At 46.6% G+C, this 25000-nt stretch overlaps 2 protein-coding genes across 5 annotated transcripts in view; both read left to right on the top strand.

Annotated features, from left to right (window-relative positions):
• prkcg (protein kinase C, gamma) overlaps positions 1–4956 on the top strand; it is a 17632-nt gene extending 12676 nt beyond the window's left edge. For all 4 annotated transcript variants that reach the window (XM_056602089.1, XM_056602087.1, XM_056602086.1 and 1 more), the window contains exons 11-16: positions 272–334; positions 788–926; positions 2291–2371; positions 2625–2732; positions 3086–3226; positions 4795–4956. In XM_056602089.1, the coding sequence (XP_056458064.1) occupies positions 272–334; positions 788–926; positions 2291–2371; positions 2625–2732; positions 3086–3226; positions 4795–4956 (694 nt within the window). The remainder of the gene's footprint in view (positions 1–271; positions 335–787; positions 927–2290; positions 2372–2624; positions 2733–3085; positions 3227–4794) is intronic.
• A 4707-nt stretch (positions 4957–9663) lies between these two features.
• Positions 9664–22772, top strand: cacng7b (calcium channel, voltage-dependent, gamma subunit 7b). The gene is made up of 7 exons (XM_056602773.1): positions 9664–9728; positions 15172–15367; positions 15995–16081; positions 16601–16741; positions 21558–21703; positions 22005–22254; positions 22588–22772. Exons 2-7 carry the CDS (start codon positions 15172–15174, stop codon positions 22770–22772), a joined length of 1005 nt encoding a protein of 334 aa, XP_056458748.1. The 5' UTR covers positions 9664–9728.
• The last annotated feature ends 2228 nt before the right edge of the window (positions 22773–25000 follow it).

The following is a 25000-nucleotide window of genomic DNA, read 5'->3' as shown; positions in this document are numbered from 1 at the left end:
TGATTCTTACCTCATTTGCTCTTGTCTGGCACTCTGTGTTCATCTCCCCGCCTTTCAAGTCTCCAGTTACTCTCCCTTTCATCAGCCTCTCCTATCCTTTATTCTTTAGTCCCCCTTCCTTCTCATCATCCTGATTTAATTTAGTCAACCCGCCGCCCAATCTCCTCAAACATACCTCCAACAGTAGTGCCGTACTCTTCCAATCTATTCCCCTTTAGAACCTTGTCTCCCCTTTCCTTTCCTTCCTGGGCTTCCTGGGCTGCCCTCCAAGGTTTTACGGTGCTGAGATTGCAGTCGGCCTCTTCTTCCTCCACAACAAAGGGATCCTTTACAGGTAGAGAGCTTCAATAGGGGTACATGTTTTTATCGGACTTGATCTTTTATCTTTAACTTTGTGTGGTTTGTCTCCAAAAGAGATGTATCCAGTAATAACGAGGCCGGCTATACCTGTATAAATGGCTTGAATTAAGATGAAAAGATCAAGGATCAAAATAATGCTACTAGGATCTTCCCCTCTCTCTCTCTCTCTCTCTCTCTCTCTCTCTCTCTCTCTCTCTCTCTTTCTACAGTATCTATTTATCGCTCTCTTTCTCCCTCTCTCTCTCTCTCTCTCTCTCTCTCTCTCTCTCTCTCTCTCTATCTACAAGTATCTATCTATCGCTCTCTTTCTCTCTCTTTCTCTCTCTCTCTCTCTCTCTCTCTCTCTCTCTCTCTCTCTCTCTCTCTCTCTCTCTCTCTCTCTCTCTCTCTCTCCTCCGTTAGAGCTGACTCTCTCTTCTCTCCCCAGGGATCTGAAGCTTGACAACGTGCTGCTGGACAGCGAGGGCCACATCAAGATTGCCGACTTTGGGATGTGCCGGGAGGGCGTCTTCGAGGGGGACACCACCCGCACCTTCTGCGGCACCCCGGACTACATTGCACCCGAGGTACACATCAACCCCACCAACCCCGTCAACCCCCCAACCTCCACCACCACCACCACCACCAGCCCCATCCCCATCCCAACACCTCCACCACTGCAATCCCCACCTCCACCTCTACCTGCACCCCTATCCCTACCCTTTCCACCACCACCCCCAGCCCATCTCAGCCACGACCGCACTCTGCTCCTCAGCGTGCCATCCACAGTCTCCTCCTCCTCTCCCTCCTCCTCCTCCTCCTCCTCTTCCGCCTCTTCCTCCGCGGCCTCTTCCTTCCTGCTCACACTCATCTTCTCCAGTGTCTCACCTCTATTTGACTGCGTTTGATTGGTTGACCTGCTTTTCTCCGAGCTGTGAGACGCCTGAGTCCCTGTCGCCTGTGCAGCTCCTTCTTCTCCCTTCTCCTCTGTGACCTTGTCAGCATTTTCTCATAATTAGCTCCTTGATTCAATTAGTCGCGTGTCACATGTGTCCCTGCTATTTTTTTTTGGGGGGGGGGGGGGATTTGACATCATGGATGATGAATATTCCTAAATAATGATCTGATGTTTTCCCACTCAGATAATTATTTAGGAGAATCATTTCTAGTACCGTACACATATTGCATACATGTTTGTACATTCCTTCCTGGTTACATTATTAAAGTTAACATTTACATATGGACCAGACATGTGTTTGAAATTGATTGCCTTTCTGAAAAGATAAGGAGAGGCAGAGGTATGAAGCGAGGAGCGGGAGGGGATTGTGATGTAATAAGGCCTCCTGGGTACTGACTCTGTCTATGCAAATGTCCATCGATTCTTCTGCATTCGCAATTTTGGAGCAGATACAATGTGATCCCCGGGGACTGGGAGTTGTTCTCCTGGTGGTTTCTCTGTATCAGACCCACTTACAGGACACACACACACACACACACACACACACACACACACACACATATATAGTACCACACACACACTGTGTCCACACACACACACACACACACACACATATATAGTACCACACACAGGGTGGGTCCACGCAAACACATACACACAGACACACACACAAACACACACACACACACACACACACACACACACACAGGGTCCACACACAAACACACACTTATATAGTACCACACACAAACGTGCTGCAGTATACGCAAACCCACATACAATACCACGCACACACACACACACGCACACACACACACACACAAACGCACTACAGTAATCACACCTGTTTCTGAAGAATGTTTCTCCTATGTTTCTTGTTCCAGTGTGTCTGATATCTGGAAGCTTCCTGTAGAGAAGCACTGGACCACAGCGGATCGTGTGCTCACTTGTCCTTCAGTTCATCCTATCTGCTTGTCGCTCCCCTCCTCTCAGATCGTGGCATACCAGCCCTACACGAAAGCCGTGGACTGGTGGTCGTACGGGGTACTGCTGTATGAAATGCTGGCCGGACAGGTACAGTACCATTCAGTCCCACTCTATGAATCTCACTAGTCTAGAAATTGTGTAATTTTGTGTATTAAACCAATTTACATGGTGGACAATCAGGTTCACTTAAAGACTTAATGAATTCAATTTCAATGTAATTTTCTACCCATTGTATTAACCCTGGTTCTTAACCCCTTAACGCGCTCTCCCTCTCCCTCTCTCCCTTTCTCTCTCTCTCTCTCTCTCTCTCTCTCTCTCTCTCTCTCTCTGTCTCTCTCAGCCTCCGTTCGATGGCATCGACGAGGATGAGCTGTTCCAGTCTATAATGGAGCAGAGCGTCACGTACCCTAAGAGTCTCTCGCGCGAGGCCGTCGCCATCTGCAAAGGAGTAAGTCCATCCATCAGCATCCCCTGCTCTCACGGTCCAGTATGAGTACGTCACACAGAGAATAGACTCTGTTCCCAGCAGGTGTCATCGTAGGATAAACACAGGTTTCGCTCCCAACACTTATTATGGCTACTCTAGTCTGCTAGCTAAATGGATTTTAATCATGAAAAATGGAAAGAGAAAGGAAATAGCTGATTCCTCTTAGGAGTTAACCCATGGCTAGCTCATATACGACTATGCTGCTATACTGGTCACACTTTGCCACGGCTAAGATATTTGACACGTCAGTACCTGTGTGTCCGGTGTGAACCAGCCCTGAGCCTGACCCGCTGTGTGGTGCCCTGTGTCCCCAGCTGCTGACCAAACACCCCGCCAAGCGCCTGGGCCGCGGGGAGGAGGGCGAGAGGGAGATCAGGGAGCACCCCTTCTTCCGCTGGCTGGACTGGGACCGGCTGGAGAGGCTGGAGATCGCGCCGCCCTTCAAACCCAGAACTGTCAGTCAAACGGGAGGGATGGCAGGCTCTGCTGCTCACCGATCCCTCTTTCCTCCGTCTCGCTTCCTGCTGTTCTTTCTTTTTTTATCTCTGCGCTGTACTCTGTACATCTATCTCTGTCCAGGTCGCGCTCTCTTTATCTCTGTGTCTCTCACTCCCTCGCTCTGTATCCCTCTCTCTCTCTCTCTCTCTCTCTCTCTCTCTCTCTGTCCTCTCTCTCTCTCTCTCTCTCTCTCTCTCTCTCTCTCTCTCTCTCTCTCTCTCTCTCTCTCTCTCTCTCTCTCTCTCTCTCTCTCTCTCTCTCTTTCTCTCCTTCTCTCTCTGTCTCTGTCTCTGTCTCTCTCTTTCTCTCTCTCTCTCTCTCTCTCTCACTCTCACTCTCACTCTCACTCTCACTCTCACTCTCACTCTTTCCCTCTCTCGCTCGCTCTCTCTTTCTCTCTGTCTCTCCCTCCCTCTCTCTCCTGGTTCGGGGGAAACCTGGCGTGTTAGTTTAATGCCCCCAAGCCACTGCCACTTTCTGCATATTTTCAAACCCACACTTACCCATCCTCCCAGATTCAATCCTTTTTTCCACCCCTGTCCATCATCTCCGTGCCAACTCTCCATTCCTTCTCTATCTTCCCCCGTCTCCCCGCCTCTCATCCCGTGGGCTGGTTCCGGGCGATGTGTCCCCGGGCCCCATTGGGAGCCCGACGTCCCCGGCCCCAGAGCCCGGTGCTCTCCCTCTGTATGCAAATGTGTGTAATCATGACCCCGGTGGGGCTGAAGCAGGGAGGTGCTGTTAGCCGGCCGGATCTGCTCAGGGGTTACGGGGCCCGGGGCCATTCGCTTAATGAGATGCGTGTGTAGCAGCTCAGTTGAGCTGTGGGCTTCCAGATGCCTGTGAAGTAGGGGAGGTGGGGGGGAGTCGTGACGGGGGGCTTCCTCCTCTGAGCAGGTGTAGCGCCTTACAGAGCTGGATGTGGAGTGTTGTTTCAGATGTAATGTTATTTGAGAATATTCAGGCTGATTTCTTATTTTTACCTTTGTGGTAACACTTCACAACTAGGGAACATTATCAATAATAATTAGCATAAGTTAATGCAGAAATAACCATTAACAAACATTTAGTAAACAGTTAATTTATGTGTCTGTTAATAATTGATTAATGATGTTTACGTCTACTGCTGGTGTTCACGGTAACTAAGGTATTATTTTATTTATTATATAATAGGGATAGGGTTAACTCTAACCCTAACCCAAACCTTCACCTTAACTCTACCCTAACCCTTACCCTAACCCCTAAACCTAAGCCTAACCCCTATGCTAATTCTATACAATTAATCGTATTACTGCATAACTAATGTTAATTAAGGGTTAATTACTGTACCCTTATTGTAAAGTGTAACCTTTTCCCTGAAACATGGTGGAACTATATCTCATGGGAGATAATGCAATGCTCATTGCCTATGACTTAGGATTGATCCTCAAGGGGGTGATCACAGGTCACAGCTCATCTGTATGTTTCACATCCCGTTCATGTTCAAACCCTCGTGTGTGCCTCCCTCTCTCCCTGTGTCTCTCAGTGTGGGAAGAAAGCAGAGAACTTTGATAAGTTCTTCACCTCAGCCCCCTCGGCGCTGACGCCCTCCGACCCCGACGTGCTGGCCGCCATCGACGAGGAGGACTTCCAGGGCTTCACCTACACCAACCCGGACTTCGCCCCCACCCCGCTCACCGCCGTTTGAGCCCGGCCACACTGCCCCTTTCACCCCCGCCCTGGAAATATATCATATATTATTTTGTGTCAGTAGTAGTTTTATAACAAAGAGAGTTTTAATGTTCCAGACAATTCGTATCTACAGTGAGTATCGAATCACCACCCATTCATAAATCCAACACCAAAATGTTTCCTTCCCACGTATTCTTAACATCAGAATAAGCTATGGTTCCCAGAGCCATCAATGCCAGGTATTGATGCGTTGCCGAGGTAGACTTTGTTTTTTATAACATTCACTTGGTAGAAGCCTGAGACATAAGAGTTTCCTCACTTGAAGTCGGTATGAGTAGATATTCTTGCATGAAATATGTCTTTAGAAGGATTACTTCCGCATTCTAGTTTTTTAAATTATTAAATCATGCAATCGAAATGCAGCTTGAATTGTGTTTACATGAACATCTAGAAAACAATATATTCTCAAATATCTCAAGTATCTCATAGTTATTAATCTGAAGCCTTTAAAAAAGAGTGAAGCAGTGTATACCTGTGTTGTGGTGATGGTTTATTTATCATAGTTTCAGTCCCATGTTGTCGTCGCTCAACCATTTTCTTTTCCAGTTTGTTGTTTTTGTTCTGACTGGTAGTATATTATAGGGAAAGTATTTGCTTCCATCCTCTCTTCCTTTTACCCATAAATAAACATTTTCTTTCCAGATACCCCTCTGTTTCTAGTGAAATGTCGTGCTTCAATATGGTTATATATCAGTGGTGTGAGTTTGTGTGTGTATGTGTGAGTGTTTGACAATGATGAGTTGACGGGTATTTCTGTATTTATTTCTGTATTTATTTTTGTTCTTAGCTGGCATCTTGCTTTGGCAAAACCTAAAATACATTTTAGTCCTGAAAATAAATCTGATTCTTTATTTTGGTTTATTTTCTATGTGATTTGGCCTGTGACATCCCACAGATGGCCCGGAGCCCACATAGACTCACATCAATAAGAATATCAATATACAACTCTGTCTCCACCCCTCCTCACCCATCCATCACTACCACTGGGCACCAGCTCCCTACAACCACCTCCAAAACCAGTCCCCAAGAGTATGCTGAGTGAATATCTCGATGGCAATACCTTCCCATCATCTTGCTGTCTCACATTGGCATCTGCGGAGCCATAAACACAGTCCAACATAGATCCAACTGCACCGGTGTGCCCTGAATTATGCTAAGATGCTTGTCTCCCTAAGCCTTTTTCTTTGAGAGTGTTTTTCCTGCAGCGGGAAGCCAGCGGCTGCCAGCTGTAAACCCTAGCCTAGCCTAGCCCAGCCTCGCCAACCCAAAGTCTATCCCCCCCCCCCCCCCCCACACCCCCCCACCCCCCCCCCCCCCCCCCCCCCCCCCCCCCCCCCCCTGGGCACCTGCAGGGAGGAGCCCCCCATTGCCATGATGTTTGGTGTGTAATGACGTGGATGCAGCTATTGATCAGGCGTAATTAGCCGCGTGGTTTACTGGCGCCGTTCAATACATGGAAAAATAACAGTGATGTCATCAAACTACAGCTGAGGGGAAGACATGTGACGACAGGCAGACATGGATTTCATAATCCCCCGCCTAAGGGGCCGTGGTTGTAAAGGAAATGTTGTTTTGGCAAAGGATGCAGCAAAGCGGAGGATAAAGTGCCCCAGAACACCACGATTTAGAGCTCAGGTTTTGCATTTTGGGGCGCCATAAAAATGTCTGATTTGAATTTCACATTCAAAGAAAACGGGAGATAGAAATGTACTTCTACATTTAATTAGAAGTTATATACGTCTATTCGTAGAGTGAGGAAAAGCAAGACCAGTAGAATGCTATCGCTGGAGCATTACTGTTACATGAGTATTGAATAAAGACGATGAATATTTTACGATCGAAGTCGTAAAATAGAATAAATAATGAAAAGCATGATACCTGAATAAATAAAGAGTGTACCAGCCTGAGGACGTATGCAGTGTTACAGTACACACTGCTGCCTCTCACCTGCTTCCAAGTGTTGCCCCTTCATTCATACCCTTTACCCCACTATAACACACATACACACGCACACACACGTGCACTCTCATAAACACACACACACACACACACACACACACACACACACACACGCTCACAAACACATGCAAACACGCACACTCTCACACAAATACACAGACACATGTATACACTCTCACACACACTCTCACCATGCACACATACACACAGAATACAAGATGCTGGTGTCTCTCCTTCACTACCTTCCCTTTGCCTCTCTTCTTCTCTTCTCTAATCCAGCGTTCATCCTTACATTGGCCCACCTCTAAACATACTCTCAACCACACACAAGCACATGCACACACACACACGCACGCACACACACAGACACGCACACACCAGCCCCCCCCCCAGCCCCACAGTGGGACTGTTCTCCCCGTAGAGATCCCAGTTATAACGAGTTGACCTTCACATTCAAATCTCATCAACTTCTCGCCTCCCTCTCTACTTCCTCCTGCTCTCTCCTGCTCCCTCGCTTTTATCCGTGCAACCCTTTAACTGGAATTCCGTCTCTCCCTCTCTCTCTCTCTGTCTGTCTGTCTCATTTTTCCCTATGTTGTTCTACCGCTTTCTGTCAGTGGTGCATCGTAAGCAGTTTACCTGCAACTCTTCATGTCATCCTCAATGAAGCCCACTGTCCACACGCCTTATTGTTACAATCATCTCTTTGATGACCCTAACCCACCACCTCACCCCTCCCTCCCGCCATCGTTGATGTCTTCCCCCTTGGGGGCACTAGCTCCATTGATTATATATATATAGACGCACACACACACACACACACACACACACGCACGCACACACGCACGCACGCACGCACGCACGCACGCACTCCCACACACCACACACACACACACACACACACACACGCACACACACACACACACACATACACACACACACAAAGTGGGAGAACAATAAGAAGAATCGACAGATATAGCACAGTATATCAGCATATTTGAACCTAAGTGAAGTCAGGGGAAAGTCCACAGGGACCATTTGGGAATGCTTATTTCGCTTGATTGTGTTGTCTCTTTTTTTCTTTTTCCGTTTAACTAGTTTGAATGAATACGCAATAAAGACCAAAAGCTGTGTTAACTCGGCCCTCTCCTTGACTTTAACCTTGGCGGGGCCTGTGTGTGTGGAGCACTACCTCCAACATTGGAGCTGCTGCTGCAGTCCATCATTCAGCATCACCGTGACATAATGATACTAGCCCTCTTTTAAACTGCCCCCCCCCTCCTCTTCCTCTCTGCTTCTCCCTCCCTCCCAAACCCCCCCCCCCCCCTCCTCGCTCATCCGACTCCTCTAGAGTAGATCCTTCTCCGTTTCTTAACTGTCTTTGCTTTCTGCTGTTTCTCACTCTTTCTCACACACACTCTCTCTCTCTGACTGTCTCTGATTATCCTTCGTCTCTTCCATTACGCCGTGTGTTCTTTTCTCCCTCTCCGCCCGACCCCCTACCCCCCCCCCCCTCCCCCCCCCCCCCCTACTCTCTTCCTCTCCTTCACTCTCTCTTTCCCTATCTCACACTCTTTCTAGCTCTCTCACCCTGAGGTCAGAGTGTACAGTAGACTATTGATATTGTTGCTAAAAATATAGGAACAGCCATCTAAAAATAGCCGGAGAGCCGTAGACCACAGAGGAGAGGAGCAGGAGGTTGGAGGAGTTGAGAGAGGAGCAATGCAAATGAGGAGCGGTTTGAGTGAAAAAAAGAGTCCCCTCGAATGACAGTGACATCTCCCTGGCACGACACCAGTGTCACTCCGTTATTGGTTCAGCACAATGCTGTGGTTAGGCTTGTTTTTATGACTCATAAATGTGAAAGGGTTAAAATGCCTCGCTTGTCAGTTGTGTATATTATGTATGTTTTGAATGAACTGTACGCGTGTAGCTGTATCTCACTGCAGGACAACACGACGGGACGGGCTGCACTGTGATATAATACTACGTGTAGTTTCACTCAATGATTACAGAGACTCAGGCTATATGAAGGCTTGTTGGAGTAGTTGATGGACAGAGCTCGGTCAGGGGGTCTGTGTGTTGCGTTTCTAAATCATCTGCATGGAAGTTTTGATGAGGTTTTCCGCATTCTCTCTCCGTTCAATTGAAAACACGGACTATACGCTTTTCCTCCCCTCCCTCCCTCCTTCTCTCTCTCTTTCTTCCTCCCCCCTCCCTCCCTCTCTCTCTCACTCACACTTTCTTTCCATCCCTCTCTCTCCGTGTCTAGGCCTATATTCTCCTCACTCCTTTCCTCTGCCATGCGCTCTCCTGAAAAACGGTCTTCTGGTTTCTCGCCCGTTCGTTCTCTCTCTCTCTCTCTGTGTCTCTCCCTGTCTCTCTCTCACTCGCACTCTCTCGCTCTCTCCCTCTCTCTCTCTCTCTCTCTCTCTCTCTCTCTCTCTCTCTCTCTCTCTCTCTCTCTCTCTCTCTCTCTCTCTCTCTCTCACTCACTCACTCACAGACTCTCTCTCTCTCACACTCTCACTCTCTCGCTGACTGTATACAGGCAGATCCACCGCAGTGCCGAGGACGGAGTGAGTTAAAGAGGGGTGAGGGATCTAGAAGGCGGGTATAGGGGGACGTGAGGGAACACATACACCACCAGAGAAAGAGAGAGAGCGAAAGAGCAAGCAAAAGACTGCAAAATCCACCGAGTCTCCCTTCCTTCTGTGAGTTTTCTCGGTCGCTGGTGAGCCGCACGACTCGGAGCGTCTCCGTGGCAGGGTACGTAGCACTTTTACTTTGAAATGTTAATGTTATTGATACACTAGGTATTGGATATGGTGTGTTTTGTTGTCTGTGTGGTAAGGCTTGATGTGCATGATGACCAACATGTATAGATAACACACTAATCGTAGTCGTGCCTGCTCGCAGCTTCATGTTGTTCGCGAAAAAGGAACTAATGGTCATATTCCGGGACAGCCCTGACGAGTAGATCTGTAGGCTTTATAGACTCGTGTGTCCAGCAGGACACTAATCTTTCTCTATTTCAACCTTTTATCTCTATCATGGGGGCAGCCACTGCGCGTTGGCGCTTGATCTATGTTTATGCATCCCCAACTCCGCGTGTGAGCGCATGTGACACTGGGGGTCTTCAGACCACCTTATGTGCGTACCGACCATCGTTCGGATTCGCCAACGGCGCCGCTTGCCTTTTTTTTTTGCGTGGAAATTGATAATTATGTTAGATAAACAAACTGCGTTTCATGCCCTTAGACTTTGGTATCTATGCGTGGTCTAGGGACCCATAAGACACATCTACCCAGTTCTGCTTTCAGTTTCCAGTCCATATTAACATCATCATCATCGTCATCATCATCATCATCATCATCATCATCAGGGATAATAGCCTAACATTATCTGATGCGTGATTGCATACTTTTCATGCCGTATTTCCATGCAATTTCCTGCAACGTTTCTTTCGTAGTGTGAACCAATATTCGGAATAGTTTAGATATGAGCACAGGTGAAGGCAAGTCCAGGAACGGTAACCTATTTATTAGTATTGGATTTTTCTTTTCCTTTTCCTCTTTCCCAGTCTGTTCATTTAATCATATATAAAATTGCCTGTTAGCTTCTTCTTCTTCTTCTTCTTGAACTTTCACCTTATCTGCGTTCTTCTGTCACTCTGCTTGAGTGTTTACAACATGTCCCCCCTTCCCAACCGTTGAAGCAGCCTCTTCCCCATCCATCTATCCCGTGCTCAGAGGTCTTTCTCCCGGAGAGGCTGATTACAGATTGAGAGCGATTGGAGATCACAAGCCCCTTTTTTCTTGTCGCTCCCTAAACCTTCCTCTCCCTCCCTCACCCTTCCTCACCCCTTCAGTTGGCTGTTATCCTGAGACAGGCCGAACAAGAGACCCTGTCTCACATCAATTACTTTGAGTTGTTATCACAAGCTCTGCATCACAAGCTCTGCATTTATACCCTAACTCCCCCCCCCCAAACATCACACACATCACACACACACACACACACACACACACACACACACACACACACACACACACACACACACACACACACACACACACACACACACACACACACACACACACACACACACACACACACACACACATCCATGCACATATATTGCGAACACACATACACCTCCCACACCACACGCACACACACACAGACACACACACAGACACACACATCACACTCACAAACACACAAACACACAAACACACCCCACACCACACACACACTCACACACACACACACACACACACACACACACACACACACACACACACACACGCACAACGCACACACACACACACGCACACACACACACACACACACACACACACACACACACACACACACACACACACACACACACACACAGACCTACCCCCCAGCGCAGCCCTCTTTGTTTGCCTGTAATGGTCTTTACAGTATGCAGGCAATAGTGATGAGGGTGCTGTCTGTGGTGCTGAACCAGTGTGTTCAGTCACTCAGGCACATCCAGCCCTGCCTTCTGCAGTGTGCTGCAGGAGGCAGCAGCTCCAGCACGCACGCCTTCTGCCCGGCCTGCCACAGCCAACAAGTCCTGGAATGTGTGCTCCAGTGTGCTCAACTCGGGCCACCGGCACACACTCTCTACCAAAGGCCTCTGCTCTCTGTGACCTGGCCGACACGACCTCTCCCTCTCTCTCTCTCTCTCTCTCTCTCTCTCTCTCTCTCTCTCTCTCTCTCTGTCTCTCTCTCTCTCTCTCTCTCTCTCTCTCTCTCTCTCTCTCTCTCTCTCTCTCTCTCTCTCTCTCTCTCTCTCTCTCTCTCTCTCTCTCTCTGTCCCTCCGTCCCTCTGTCCCACCGTGCACCCAGGGGCCCCTCAGTCAGCTGTCATCTCTCTGACTAGTCGAGTGATTCTACCATGTTGGCCCTTCTCTAAAACCCCCCTCTGCTTCATGCTTTGCCTGCTCCCCCCCCCCATCCCACCCCCCCTCCCCTGTCCTCCCGGTAGCCCTGGCCTGTCCTTGGCAGGTCGAGGGCTCAGACCCTGCACCACGTGTCGGCAGCAGCACCAACACATACAGCAGCCCCATCCCGGGCTGGGATGAGTCACTACGACCTGCAAGGAGGGGAGGCCCGTGTGGTTTTATAGAGGGCAAGGGAGGGGAAGGCACAGCAGTCCTTCAGTGGTGAATTGTGATCTATCAAATCATTGTCAGTCCTACAGTCAAGGTTTTAAATTAAGAACGTGTGTCGCCAAAGGCTTTTTTTTTGTAATTACAATTTCTTCCTTTTTATTTTTTGGGTTTGGTTGTTAGGCTACTTGGTTAAATATGTGTGCTGACTAATTTTCTGACCATAGGCGAAATGAGTCCATTAAAATGTCCTTTGAAGCAGGAACAGGCAGAGCCCTTCTGAAAAATATATAAATAGAGATATTTAGTTAAACCCTGAAATAGTTTCAATTTCTTTTTGTATGGGATCAGCATGGTTTTCTCCTCCTCCTCATTCCTTCTTATCATTTGACCTATTCTCAGTGTCTTCCACTTCCTCCCCAGCCTCGTCCTAGTTCATTTAATGGGTAGCCTCACTTGCAGACACTCTTTGTGTTTCCTCGGCTCATTTCTTTCTTCGTCTTTAGAGCTTCTCCGACGCTAACCTCAGCTCACCTGTCTTCTGGATCTCCTTCCGCTTGGCCGAACCCAGGCTGCTGCGTCTCCCTCCTGCTGCTTCCCCTCACAAACCTCTCCTCCAATAGACCTCATCAGACGCAGCCGGGGAAGACCGGAACCATCTATAATTGTCCCTGCGCTTGTCACGAATGACACGCTATCGTCTACGGATCGTTAGCAGATCTGTATCAACGAGTAAACATTGCTGACCAATCTCTGTAGTCACTCATTGAACTGAAGTCCTTGTGATATCCCTTAGAAATCTACGACAGCTTAAATGATGAGTTTTTATCTCGGCCCAATGTGCGAATCAATCATGGATTTGTGTCGGAGAATGATGGCCAATGGAAGGGCCAGTGCAGTGCTCCACCGATGGGGAGCTGCACTACATGGTAGAATAATGGCGCGCTTCCACCGCAGGGTGCAGGTCGGTTCGGTCCGCAAAGGTGCGGCACGGGTCGCGTTTCCACCGCGAAACAGTGGGCGTAATCCGTACTGAGCCTTATTGAGCCTTACTCGCCTCGCAGTACTCCTCTGGTGGGGTACTGAGACGCTGGAAAGGATGCCAGACTGTTCGAGCTACACAAGCCGTCCGTTGATAGGTCGACAGAATCACACTTCCATGCGAGAGGGGGATGATAGCAAACCAACACATTACCCGCCAGGTATTTCTGGCGAAAGCTTCGTTTATGGAAGAAAATGACGTGCGAAAGCTTGCCGTCCTTCTTGGACAACCTACATTGTTGCTCTTTGTTCATTGTGTACGTTCTTCTTTTTCCTTGGATTTATTAGCAGGCTACACTGTGTCGGGCTGCTATGAGATCACGATGCTTACGTAGCTGCCGCGGCTATCGCCTTACGGCTTAAACCCCGCCCTACGAAAAGGGTTTTGTCGGGAGTGGAAACACGAGCCGTAACTGAGCTGGGCTATATTGCGCCCTCACTACTGGGCTGAGGGTGCTGGGTCCGAAGCGTATCCGCCGGTGGAAAAGCACAATAATGAAACTTCGATTCCAGGGGATGCTGTTGTGTCGTGCATACTTAGTCATAATCTTGGCCCTTGACAGAAATCTGACACCTAACAACGTCCCCTTAATTCTCTCTTTATTGCATTGCTTTAATACCTGTCATATGGTGGTGGGTGAAAAGCGGTCAGATAAACAGCAGATAAACAGGCCCATCATAACTAATGGACGGTGTATGGTTAAGGGGTTTGCAAAACAAACCATTTTGCACAAACAGAGCTTATGCATAGAACACTGAGCAGGCACATTTCATGAACAAGTGTAATGTTACTTAGTCAAACAAAGAAAACTAAATCATTCCTGACACACAAACGCGCACGCAAAAACCCACAGGGAGAAGACAAGGGACTCTCTCTCTCTCTCTCTCTCTCTCTCTCTCTCTCTCTCTCTCTCTCTCTCTCTCTCTCTCTCTCTCTCTCTCTCTCCGTCTCTCTCTTCTTATCTAACCCTCTCTCCTGCTTGCTGAGCCTACCAATCACCCCATCGCTATGTGTCATGGGGGTTTCTCTGCATGCACTCATGTGTCTAGACTTGATTCACCATCAACCTGCTTCTGTCATCTGCTGCTGACACATCTCTGGTCCCACCCATGTGTCAATCATTCACACACCCCGTCAACCACTGCAACGTCATGAAAGCATCGAGGCAGCCATTGGCTGTTGCTGCGCATGCTTGCTTATGTTTTTGTGTGTTTGTGTGTGCGTGTTTGTGTGTGCGTTAGTGTGTATGTGTGTGTGCGTCAGTGTGTGTGTGTGTGTGTGTGTGTGTGTGTGTGTGTGTGTGTGTGTGTGTGTGTGTGTGTGTGTGTGTGTGTGTGTGTGTGTGTGTGTGTGTGTGTGTGTGTGTGTGTGTGTGTGTGTAAATTGATGTCCTCTTTATCTAACTTTGGCCTTATGTAGCATTTATTTGCGTATAATCCACACTCAAAATGCATCCTTTTCACTGCCGGCTGGTTTGGTTTAGTGAACAGGAGAAGGCTGTATTAGCAAATAGGCTATTTTCAGTGTAATAATTATGATGCCTTGGTTCACTCTACATTTCTTTAGTCGTTTCACAGACACTTTAACCCTACTGACTAATAGTGAATTCAGATAAAGTTCTTTAGGCAGTAATATGCAGTTAACTCAAGAATACCTACAGGTAGGCTTCAGACATTTGGGATCAGCCCTCCTGCCTTCTGGCTGAGTGGAATATCTTAGCCATGATATTATCGTGTCTCCCACATTCACTCTCAACGATCCTTGCCCTCCTCGTGCCTCTTCTACTCCTTTTCTATCTCCTTCAATTTCTTTTTCTTTTTTTCTCTATCTTCTTCGTGTCCATCGGCTCCTCCTCCTCCCCTTCCTCTTCTCACCCTTCTCCTCTTCCTCATCTTCCTCCTTTCAACAATCCCTTCTTCCTCCTCCTCCTCCTCCTCCCCCCCCCCCCCCCTCCTCTTCCTCCTCCCCCCCCCCCCCCCCCCCCCTCCCCCTCCTCTCCCTCCTCCTCCTCCTCCCCCCTCTCCAGATGAGTTCATGTAGCAGCCGGGCTCTGACGATCCTGTCCACGGTGTTCGGGGCGTGTGGGCTCCTGCTCGTGGGCGTGGCCGTGTCCACTGACTACTGGCTGATCATGGTGGAGGGCGTCATCCTACAGCAGAACCAGAGCATGGAGGTGAAGATGGCCCTGCATTCGGGCCTCTGGAGGGTCTGCTTCGTGGCAGGTGAGGGGGACTCTGCGTGGGTGCATGGATTGATGGATGGATGGATGGATGGATGGATGGATGGATGGATGGATGGATGGATGGATGGATGGATGGATGGATGGATGGATGGATGGATGGATGGATGGATGGATGGATGGATGGATGGATGGATGGATGGATGGATGGATGGATGGATGGATGGGTTGGTGGATCTATAGATTGGTTGATGTATGGGTAAGTGGATGAATGGATTGGTGGATGTATACGTTGGTGGATGAATGGAATGTCGATGAATGGAATGTGGATGTATAGATTAGTGGAAGAATGGGTGGGTGGATGTATAAATTGGTTGATGGATGGGTACGTAAAACACTATAGGGGACTCTGTTGTTTTAATTGATGGACTGAGATGTTCCTCATGTGACTGTATGGACTGTATCGGTCCACCATTTGCCCATTGGTGATGCCTCACTTGAGGCTGATCCGTATGTGATTGTTACTTCTTTAAGAACAGTTAAAAGGCAACATAGCAAACGGATCTTCAAGTTTCAGGGTGTGTTTAGTGTCCACGCCAACATTATGATATACTACTCAACTTTGACGACTTCCAAGTTAACAGAGGTTTTAACATCCTACTGCCTTCAGGAGCGGAGAACGGCCGGTGTGTGGCCTCTGAGTACTTCACCGAGCCAGAGATAGAAATAACCACTGAGAATACTGCAAATATACTCAGTAAGTACCGGAGGAGGCCTTTGTATTATTTATATTATACCATACTGTACTACATTATACAATACTTTATTACACTATCATATTCTATATAATTCATTCAATTTGTAGTATTTATACTTTACTATACTATACTACAATATGATATTCTATATTATTCATTCCATTTTTATTATTCATACCATACTACACTATACTATACTATACTATACTACACTATACTATACTATACTATACTGTACTACACTACACTATACCATAATATACTATACTATGATACGCTATATCATTCATTTCATTTGTATTATTTATACTATACTGTACTTTACTATAATATGATACACTATATCATTGATTAAATTTGTATTATTTATAATTTGCTATAAAATAGTATACTACACTGTACTATATTACACTATCATACACAATGTTATTAATTTCATTTGTATTATTTGTTCTATAGTACACCATGATATTCTTTAATTCCAACGTCCTTACATGCTGTTCTGATGTCCGGTGCAGAGATGGTCCGCACAGCCACGCCCTTCCCCATGGTGTCCCTGCTGTTCGTCTTCACGGCGTTCGTCATCAGTAACATCGGACACATCCGGCCCCAGCGCACCATCCTGGCCTTCGTCTCCGGGATCTTCTTCATCCTCTCCGGTGGGGGGCCTCAGCATATAAATATATCACACGTCACATCCACCTCCTCACTGTGATAGACGGCAACGGCCTCGCGTGTCCCTGAGTGCCTCAGGGCAGAGCCGGCTGTCAATGACCGCCACACTGAAGCTTTGTGACGTCAAGGTAGAGAACGGGAGCAGAGAGAGGAAGTGAGCTGTACACTCTGTGACGGCTAGGTTAAGATGGGGTTAGGTTAGGATGGGGTTAGGTTAGGATGGGGTTATGTTAGGATGGGGTTAGGTTAGGACAGGGTTAGGTTAAGACGGGGTTAGGCTAGGATGGGGTTAGGTTAAGATGGGGTTAGGTTAGGACAGGGTTAGGTTAAGACGGGGTTAGGCTAGGATGGGGTTATGTTAGGATGGGGTTAGGTTAGGACAGGGTTAGGTTAGGATGGGGTTAGGTTAAGATGGGGTTAGGTTAGGACAGGGTTAGGTTAAGACGGGGTTAGGCTAGGATGGGGTTATGTTAGGATGGGGTTAGGTTAAGACGGGGTTAGGCTAGGATGGGGTTAGGTTAAGATGGGGTTAGGTTAGGACAGGGTTAGGTTAAGACGGTGTTAGGCTAGGATGGGGTTATGTTAGGATGGGGTTAGGTTAGGACAGGGTTAGGTTAGGACGGGGTTAGTATAGGATGGGGGTAAGGGTATTTTTTTTTTTTGGATTGGACACGCAATGTCCGATGATGGTACATTTGGTCACTCAGTCTGAAGACATGTAGTTACCATTTTTGAACAGAAGATGGCAGCACTGTTGTCAAGTATTGCAGGTAAAGATTAAACTCGAAAACACTTCATAAATGGGGCATTTGGCCTTAAAAAGCAATCATTTCATGAGTATGTTATGTCATATTTAAAATAAATGTGGTACATCGGCAAGCTTTAAAGAATAGCTGCAATGACAACATTTACATGCTTCTGACAGATTATGGATGATGTCAAAATAATTGCGTCTGATGAGTAATGAAATGTATATTTTGCTCTTCTTGAAAAGTAGTCAATATACATTTTTAAGTATTTTGATGAATTTGACAGATAAATATTCAAGTTGTAAAATATTCTACTGGCCCAGAAACTGCCCTCCAAAAATTCTGCAATTACGGCTCAGTGTCCCTCAGTCGTCTGTCTCTATTTATAGTCATATCCGCCTTTTCACAAGCCCCCATTTTCCTCTTCGCCTTGATAATCTTCCTCATTTCTCTCCATGCATTTTCTCCCTGGCCTGCCAATCAGAGCCATGGGGGTGTAGTCGTGTGTGTCTTCCGTTCCTACAACTATCAGCATGATTGAGGTCTTTAATATTCTAGTTGTGGTTGAGGTCTGGCTGGGTGCTCCATGTTATGTTTAACGTGATGGAACAGAAGCAAACTCCCTCAGGGTTTAACACACATGACATGGTTTAAAACACACACGCTAAACCAGAGTGTATCAGCCACACAATTTGGGTCTATTAATAATAATAAAAATAATAAATGAAATTTATGTAGCGCTTAATATGGTACTCTAAAACGCTTATTCTATTAATATTCTATACTATTCTAACTTAAGGTAAGAGGCTATCTTTTAAATCTTTACAGCGACTGAATTGTGATTATAGAACTGATTTATGTGCATAAGATGACTGTGTACGACTATGCGTGTGCATGTCCTTTCCGGGTTCGGCATACTGCATGGTTATGAAGGCCTTTTGGTTGGTTTTGGTCTCAGTGAAGCAACCTAGCCTTGGAGTTGGAGTGTTTGTTTACGTGCATGTCAGAGAGAAAGCGCACGTGAGAGAGAGCGCACCTGCCGTGGTGATGTTTGGCTTGTTGTGTAAAATGTTGTCAGCATCCGCCGTGGTTAGACGAATGTGCTTTGTGTATGTGTTCAATGATGTATCTGTCTGATCGTATTTGCTGTAGATGAATGGTTAAATAGTCACATGATCGATCATACTGCAGGCTTTCATTTGCAAGTGCTCTGATTGCGTGCCATTCTCCGATAGGCTATACCTGGCTCCTAGCCAATTATTGTTGTGTTTGCATTGTAATGAACAACTTCGCCTCTCCTTGTTATTAAACGACGTGCATTCAAACAACTTTGGCCAATGCAGCCTTCTATGTCAGTACTGATATAGGAGGCTGCATTGGCTAAAGTGTTGCATTACAAATAGGCTACTATAGCATATCAGATTATCGAAAATTGTTGTGTGCGTGTGTGTGTTGTCATGTTGGCTATAGATTGATTGCTTGCATCGATGAAATATTGTAATGTTATAGGCCTACTGCATATTGAGAAAATTTTGATCGGTATTGCGAAACAATCGGGGGATGAGGACCCCCCCGAATATTGACGAGTATTTCGCACACTGTTTAACACAGAATTACACACAGGGTTTAACACACCCAGAGACAGGGCCTAACATACACACACCACATGTGCCAGCGTAACAGTTTTTTACGATTACATGGACACTAAAATCAAAAGTATCCCACAATTTTCAAACGATTACACTCAAGAAGCAAAACCTTGGACCCGATGTGCACCACCATGTGCACAATGTCAGCCTCACACTTTTTGCAAAACAATACACACAGTGATTTGCAAAACACTAAACACACTTGCATACATTAGAAACATTTGTATATCGACACTTCCTTGCAATTCCAAAGCACTGACTGTCAAATGACCACACTTATGAGCCAGCCATCTGTTACGCAAACACATGCTTGCTTAATTTTAGACACACCAATCAGGTTCAAGCACTATAAAAATGCAGCAGGTAAGTTCACCTGCCTTTACTGTAACCAAAATGGAAGGAGTCAGAAGAAGAGTGAGGGTGAGAGGGGGAATCCACAGAGAAGAAGAAGGAGATAGAGGAAGAGGAAGAGGTGGAGGCTGTATGTAGAGGTGGAGGAGGAGGTGGAGGAAGAGGAAGACCTGAAGCAGGAGAAGAAGAGGATGGCATTTCTCACTCTCTCTCTCTCTCTCTCTCTCTCTCTCTCTCTCTCTCTCTCTCTCTCTCTCTCTCTCTCTCTCTCTCTCTCTCTCTCTCTCTCTCTCTCTCCATGCAACTTGCGTGCAAATACATACACAGGACCAAATTTATCAAATGAAATTCACGCAACACTAGTCAACCATGTCCTGAGGGGGGCTGGACTAAGAGTTCAGCCAGATTTTAACAGATAGACAGCAGCATCTGTCATAAGGACGTTTCGACGGCTGTGTACTTCATAAACAGTACTGTAATCACTGAGTAGTATTCGAAGCGCGTTTGTTTCATATGGTGACAAAATATGGTTTTGATAAATTTGTGTATGGTTTTGACAAGAGTGTTTCATTTTGCAAAGGGTCTGAGGTGTTCTGCTGATTGTGTGTGTGTTTGTGCCCTGTTTTGAAAATCGTGCTTAAGCAATTGAAAAAAAACTAAGCCAACACCTTGTTGCTTATTTAACAAGCAACAAGGTGTTGGTGAAATTCTTCGCAAGTTCTTGGTGATATTTCTCTCAAAATATCTCTTGCTATCTCTCTGTTCTTACCATCCCTTTCTATCCCTCTGTTCATACCATCTCTTTATATCCCTCTGTTCATACCATCTCTTTCTGTCTCTCTGTTCATATCTTTCTGCCTCTCTGTTCATACCATCTCTTTCTGTCTCTCTGTATCTCTGTTCATAACATCTCTTACTCTCTAATTGTAATATATATCACAAGTTCAAATAAGTGCACAGTATTTTTTGATGAATGTGTGCTTTGTCTTTTGTTCAGCACATCTAATATTTACCTCACATCCACTCCTCTGTTTGTTCGAGTTTCATGTTTCGGTCCTGCGCTTCACTTTCTCATATCAATAATAATGTTTCTCATATCAATAATAATGTTTCTCATATCAATAATAATGTTCCTGATATCAATAATAATGCAGGTTTACGCTACTACAGCATAGTTTACTTTTTGCATCATTTATTTGTTTTGCAAGTGTGTGTGTGTGTGTGTGTTAGTGGGTTTGTGTGTCTGCGCATGCATGCGTGCATGTGTGGGAGTATTCAGCTGTTTACTTATTTAGATGCAGATGCTCTGTGTCGCGCTACATGACTGACAGCTGCAGGGATGCTGTGTCGTTGTGACGCGGGTCAGCCCGTCATGTATAAGGGAGGACCACTTTACGGCCCGTTTCACAGAGCTGAAAATATGCATACGCCAGAGAAGGCCCCACATTTTGAATACAGAACCGTGTGGTTTTGATGATGGACAGCTTCAGCTTCAGGTCTTGCTCGTGAAGTGAGGCTCGTCTCAGTTCTGAAGCCCTGGTTCGGTTTAGTATTCACTGTCAATTGTGTGTTTTAATACCCTCCCGCTCTCTTTTAAACACCATCTGAACTTTAATCCACATGCCCATGCAAACACATACACACACACACGCACACACACACACACACACACACACACACACACACACACACACACACACACACACTTCAAGTACCCTCAGCTGACGATGGTATACTCTAATCAAAGTACATATACATATATGCACTTTGATAAATAAATCTACAGGGACACCGCAAGATTAGTTGCTGAACGATAAATAGTTTTCTCACGTGTGGCCCTTTCTGTGTGCTTGTGTTTCTGTATGTGTCTGTGTGTGTGTGTGTGTGTGTGTGTGTGTGTGTGTGTGTGTGTGTGTGTGTGTGTGTGTGTGTGTGTGTGTGTGTGTGTGTGTGTGTGTGTGTGTGTGTGTGTGTGTGTGTGTGTGTGTGCGTGCGTGCGTGCGTGTGTGTGTGTGTGTGTGTGTCTCTGTGCGTGTGCGTGTGTCCCACAGGCCTCAGCCTGGTGGTGGGTCTTGTTCTCTACATCTCCAGTATCAACGACGAGGTGATGAACCGGCCGCGGGAGTCAGAGCACTTCTTCCACTACCACTATGGCTGGTCCTTCGCCTTCGCCGCCTCCTCCTTCCTCCTCAAGGAGGTCAGTGTGTGTGTGTGTGTGTGAACCCTCCTTTCACACTGCTCTCCCCGCCCAACCCGCCCGGTGCTTGTTGTCCACAGACATGTGACAAACTTTTTCCTTATTTCTCTACTCTTGTCTTATTTCTTATTCCCCCCCGATTTATTGTCTTATATATATTTATACGGGTTGGTTATATATTTTCCTGTTTAAATTTCATTTACCTCATATTCCTCACGTGCCTTCTCTCTCAACACTCTCTCTCTCTCTCTCTCTCTCTCTCTCTCTCTCTCTCTCTCTCTCTCTCTCTCTCTCCCTCCAGGGGGCCGGGGTCATGTCCGTCTACCTGTTCATGAAGCGCTACGCCGAGGAGGAGATGTACCGCCCCCACCCCGCCCTCTACCGCCCCCGCCTGTCCGACAGCAGCGACTACAGCGGGCAGTTCCTACACCCAGAGTCCTCCTGGCCCCCGCCCAAGAGCAGAGCGCGCAGCGGCTCTGAGGTCTCCAGTGACATCTCCATCCAGCTCAACCAGGCTCATGGTCACGGCGGTGGAGGAGGAGGTCACGGCGGTGGAGGAGGAGGTCACGGCGGTGGAGGAGGAGGTCATGGCGGTGGAGGAGGAGGTCATGGTGGTGAAGGAGGAGGTCATGGTGGTGGAGGTGGTGGTGGTGGTGGTGGTGGAAATCATGCAGGTGGAGGTCATGGCGGTGGAGGTCATGGCGTTGGAGGTCATGCCGGTGGAGGAGGTGGCGGGGGTGGAGGTGGAGGTCACGCCGGCGGAGGTGGAGGTCACTCCGGTGGAGGTCACTCCGGTGGAGGTCAAGCCGGAGGTGGAGGTCATGGCGGTGGAGGTCACACCGGAGGTGGAGGTCATGCCGGAGGTGGAGGTGGCGGGGGTGGAGGTGGTGGTGGGGGGCAGAACTCTGGATCTTCCTCCTACCAGATGCCGTCCCACGCCACCCACAGCCTGCCCCGCTCGCACTCCTCCCACCCCCCCTCCCAGCCCCTCCCCATGGCCAGGCCCCCCTCCCCCGTGCCACCCCCCCACTACCACGCACACATGCACATGAGCGCCTCCCCATGTTAGGGGGGAGAAGCACACTCCCTCTCCCACCCCCTCCCCCCTCGCCATGGACACGTTTGGAATAAGTGCAAGAGGAGGTGGAGTACCGAGGTGGAGGTGGGGTGATGGACTATGTTGGGGGGGGGGCTGGAGGGGGTGGAGGGGATGGAGGGGATGGAGGAGGTGACAGAGGTTGTGATGGTGGAGGAGAATGTGGAATGTTACGTTTAAACAGTACCAACTAGACAGGGGGGAAGAATGAGAAGGCAATGAGTGGCTGTGTTAGGGAGGGTCAAGAATTTAAAGAAAGGATCAGAGGAAGTTAGGGAATTCATTATTAGAAATAAGGGGAAGAAACTGCAGAGTTAGGTGGTGAGAAAGAGGGAAAGAGAGTTTGTGTGTATATCTGAGTTTGTGTGTGTGTATGTGTGTGTGTGTGTGTGTGCGTCTGTGAGCGTGTGTGTGTGTGTGTTTGAATGTGTGTGAGTGCATGTGTGTATGCATGCATGTGTGTGCATGCTTGTGTGTGTGAGTGTGTGCGTGCGTGGGTGTGCATCTGTGTCTGTGTGTGTTTCTGTGTGTGTGAGTTTGTTTTGGACAGAAAGATGCAGTGCGACAGCGAGAACGGGGGGCGGCAGTGTTATTCACTGCAGTGCTGCAGAGGAGGAAAGGGAAGCATTGGTATGCACTCTGAAATGTACGCTGTGAAACACTGTCTCAAAGTGAGAGCAGGGACTGGAGTATGCACATAGTTTTATACGTTCCACAATTCAACATGGTCCATGAAAAAAGACACACTACCCTACAACCTACAAAGAGTGGTGTGCTCCGATACATGACCCAATCCCACCGTCTTTCTTACATCACCAGTACAATTTCATACTTCATAACAATTGTTAAAAGTGATAGAAGAATCATTTCAGATTAAATAGAGTTATGATAAATATAAGAATTATATCTGTGAATTTCATCATAATTTATATATATACAGTGTATATGTATATATATGTACAGTGTATATGTATGCGTATATATGCATATATATATATTTATATATATATGTATTTATATTTATATTGGAGGAACTGTGTATGTAATATCATATGGAGAATACAACTTTATCTCTTACATATTTGTTAGGGCAAATTATTTCTACCTTGTTGTACATAGTATTGCGTTTGGATTTGTTTGGGGTATTGATGTTAAAATCAACTTATGAATGAAGCTTTGGCGCAAATTGACTCGGTCAGATCATGGATTACCTGGTCCGACCCATTCTGCTTTCGATTAAAACTCTGCAGCAAGCATTCCCTCCACCCCACTAAACTCCCCCCTACTCTGGGTGGACAGCCATAACTGACTGATCATTGAACAAGTTTAAATATACAGTAAACTATACTAACGCATAATGATTTAGGAATTTACCGCCCTTTAGTGGCCACCGACCTGTAGATCTCTCATCCATGGGTCTGCCATGTTTGATACCTTGTCATGCTCCATTTTCTCCTCACTCACCTGCAGCATGTGCAAACCGCTGGTGCGACACCAATGACTTGGATGGGTGCCTCCGACTCTCCAGGGGGATCGGTAATTTTCAGTGAAAGGAAAAAAAGCTAACAAAAACAAACAGAGCTAGTCATTTGAAGAATGTCATTTTAATGGATTCACTAGAGAGATTGTTGTGGGACATTTTTAAATTACGCTTATCTGATTTTTTACTTATGTTGAAATCTTATATGATCAAGATATATTATGAATCTGTAGTTACTGATTAAAATACTGTAATATTTTTGGTTCTTTTTTCTTTTTTTCAGTTTAGAAAATGGGTCAAAATGGTTGTTACCCTTTTTAATTGCGATTGGTGGATAATAACATATATTGCACCTATATGCCCTTTAAAATTGATTATTTCTGAAGGTATTTCTGAACTAGCCTTGCTATTGTATTATTTGTATGCATATATTGCAGCAGAACCATATTAGTATATAAACAACTGGAAATAAACAGAAATCCTCAAGCAATATCATATATTAGGAGATAACATTTTCATGCATAATAAATTTAAGACAATTTGATTTCCAGAAACCAGTTGGTGGTATATCAGTAAATCTCATTGAAGATAGTAGTGTGACTGTGATGCATATGACTTTATTCTATTTTCAAGATGACATTGAAGAAGGCAATGAACTCAGAATCCACCCCAAATACACAATGTATGTGGTTCCTGAATACTCATTAGTAAGAAATGTATC

This window comes from Gadus chalcogrammus, chromosome 11, assembly GCF_026213295.1.
Source record: "Gadus chalcogrammus isolate NIFS_2021 chromosome 11, NIFS_Gcha_1.0, whole genome shotgun sequence".
In the NCBI taxonomy this organism is placed as follows: domain Eukaryota; kingdom Metazoa; phylum Chordata; class Actinopteri; order Gadiformes; family Gadidae; genus Gadus; species Gadus chalcogrammus.
The sequence above is the reverse complement of the archived record's forward strand: the minus strand, read 5'-3'. Positions and strand labels throughout refer to the sequence as shown.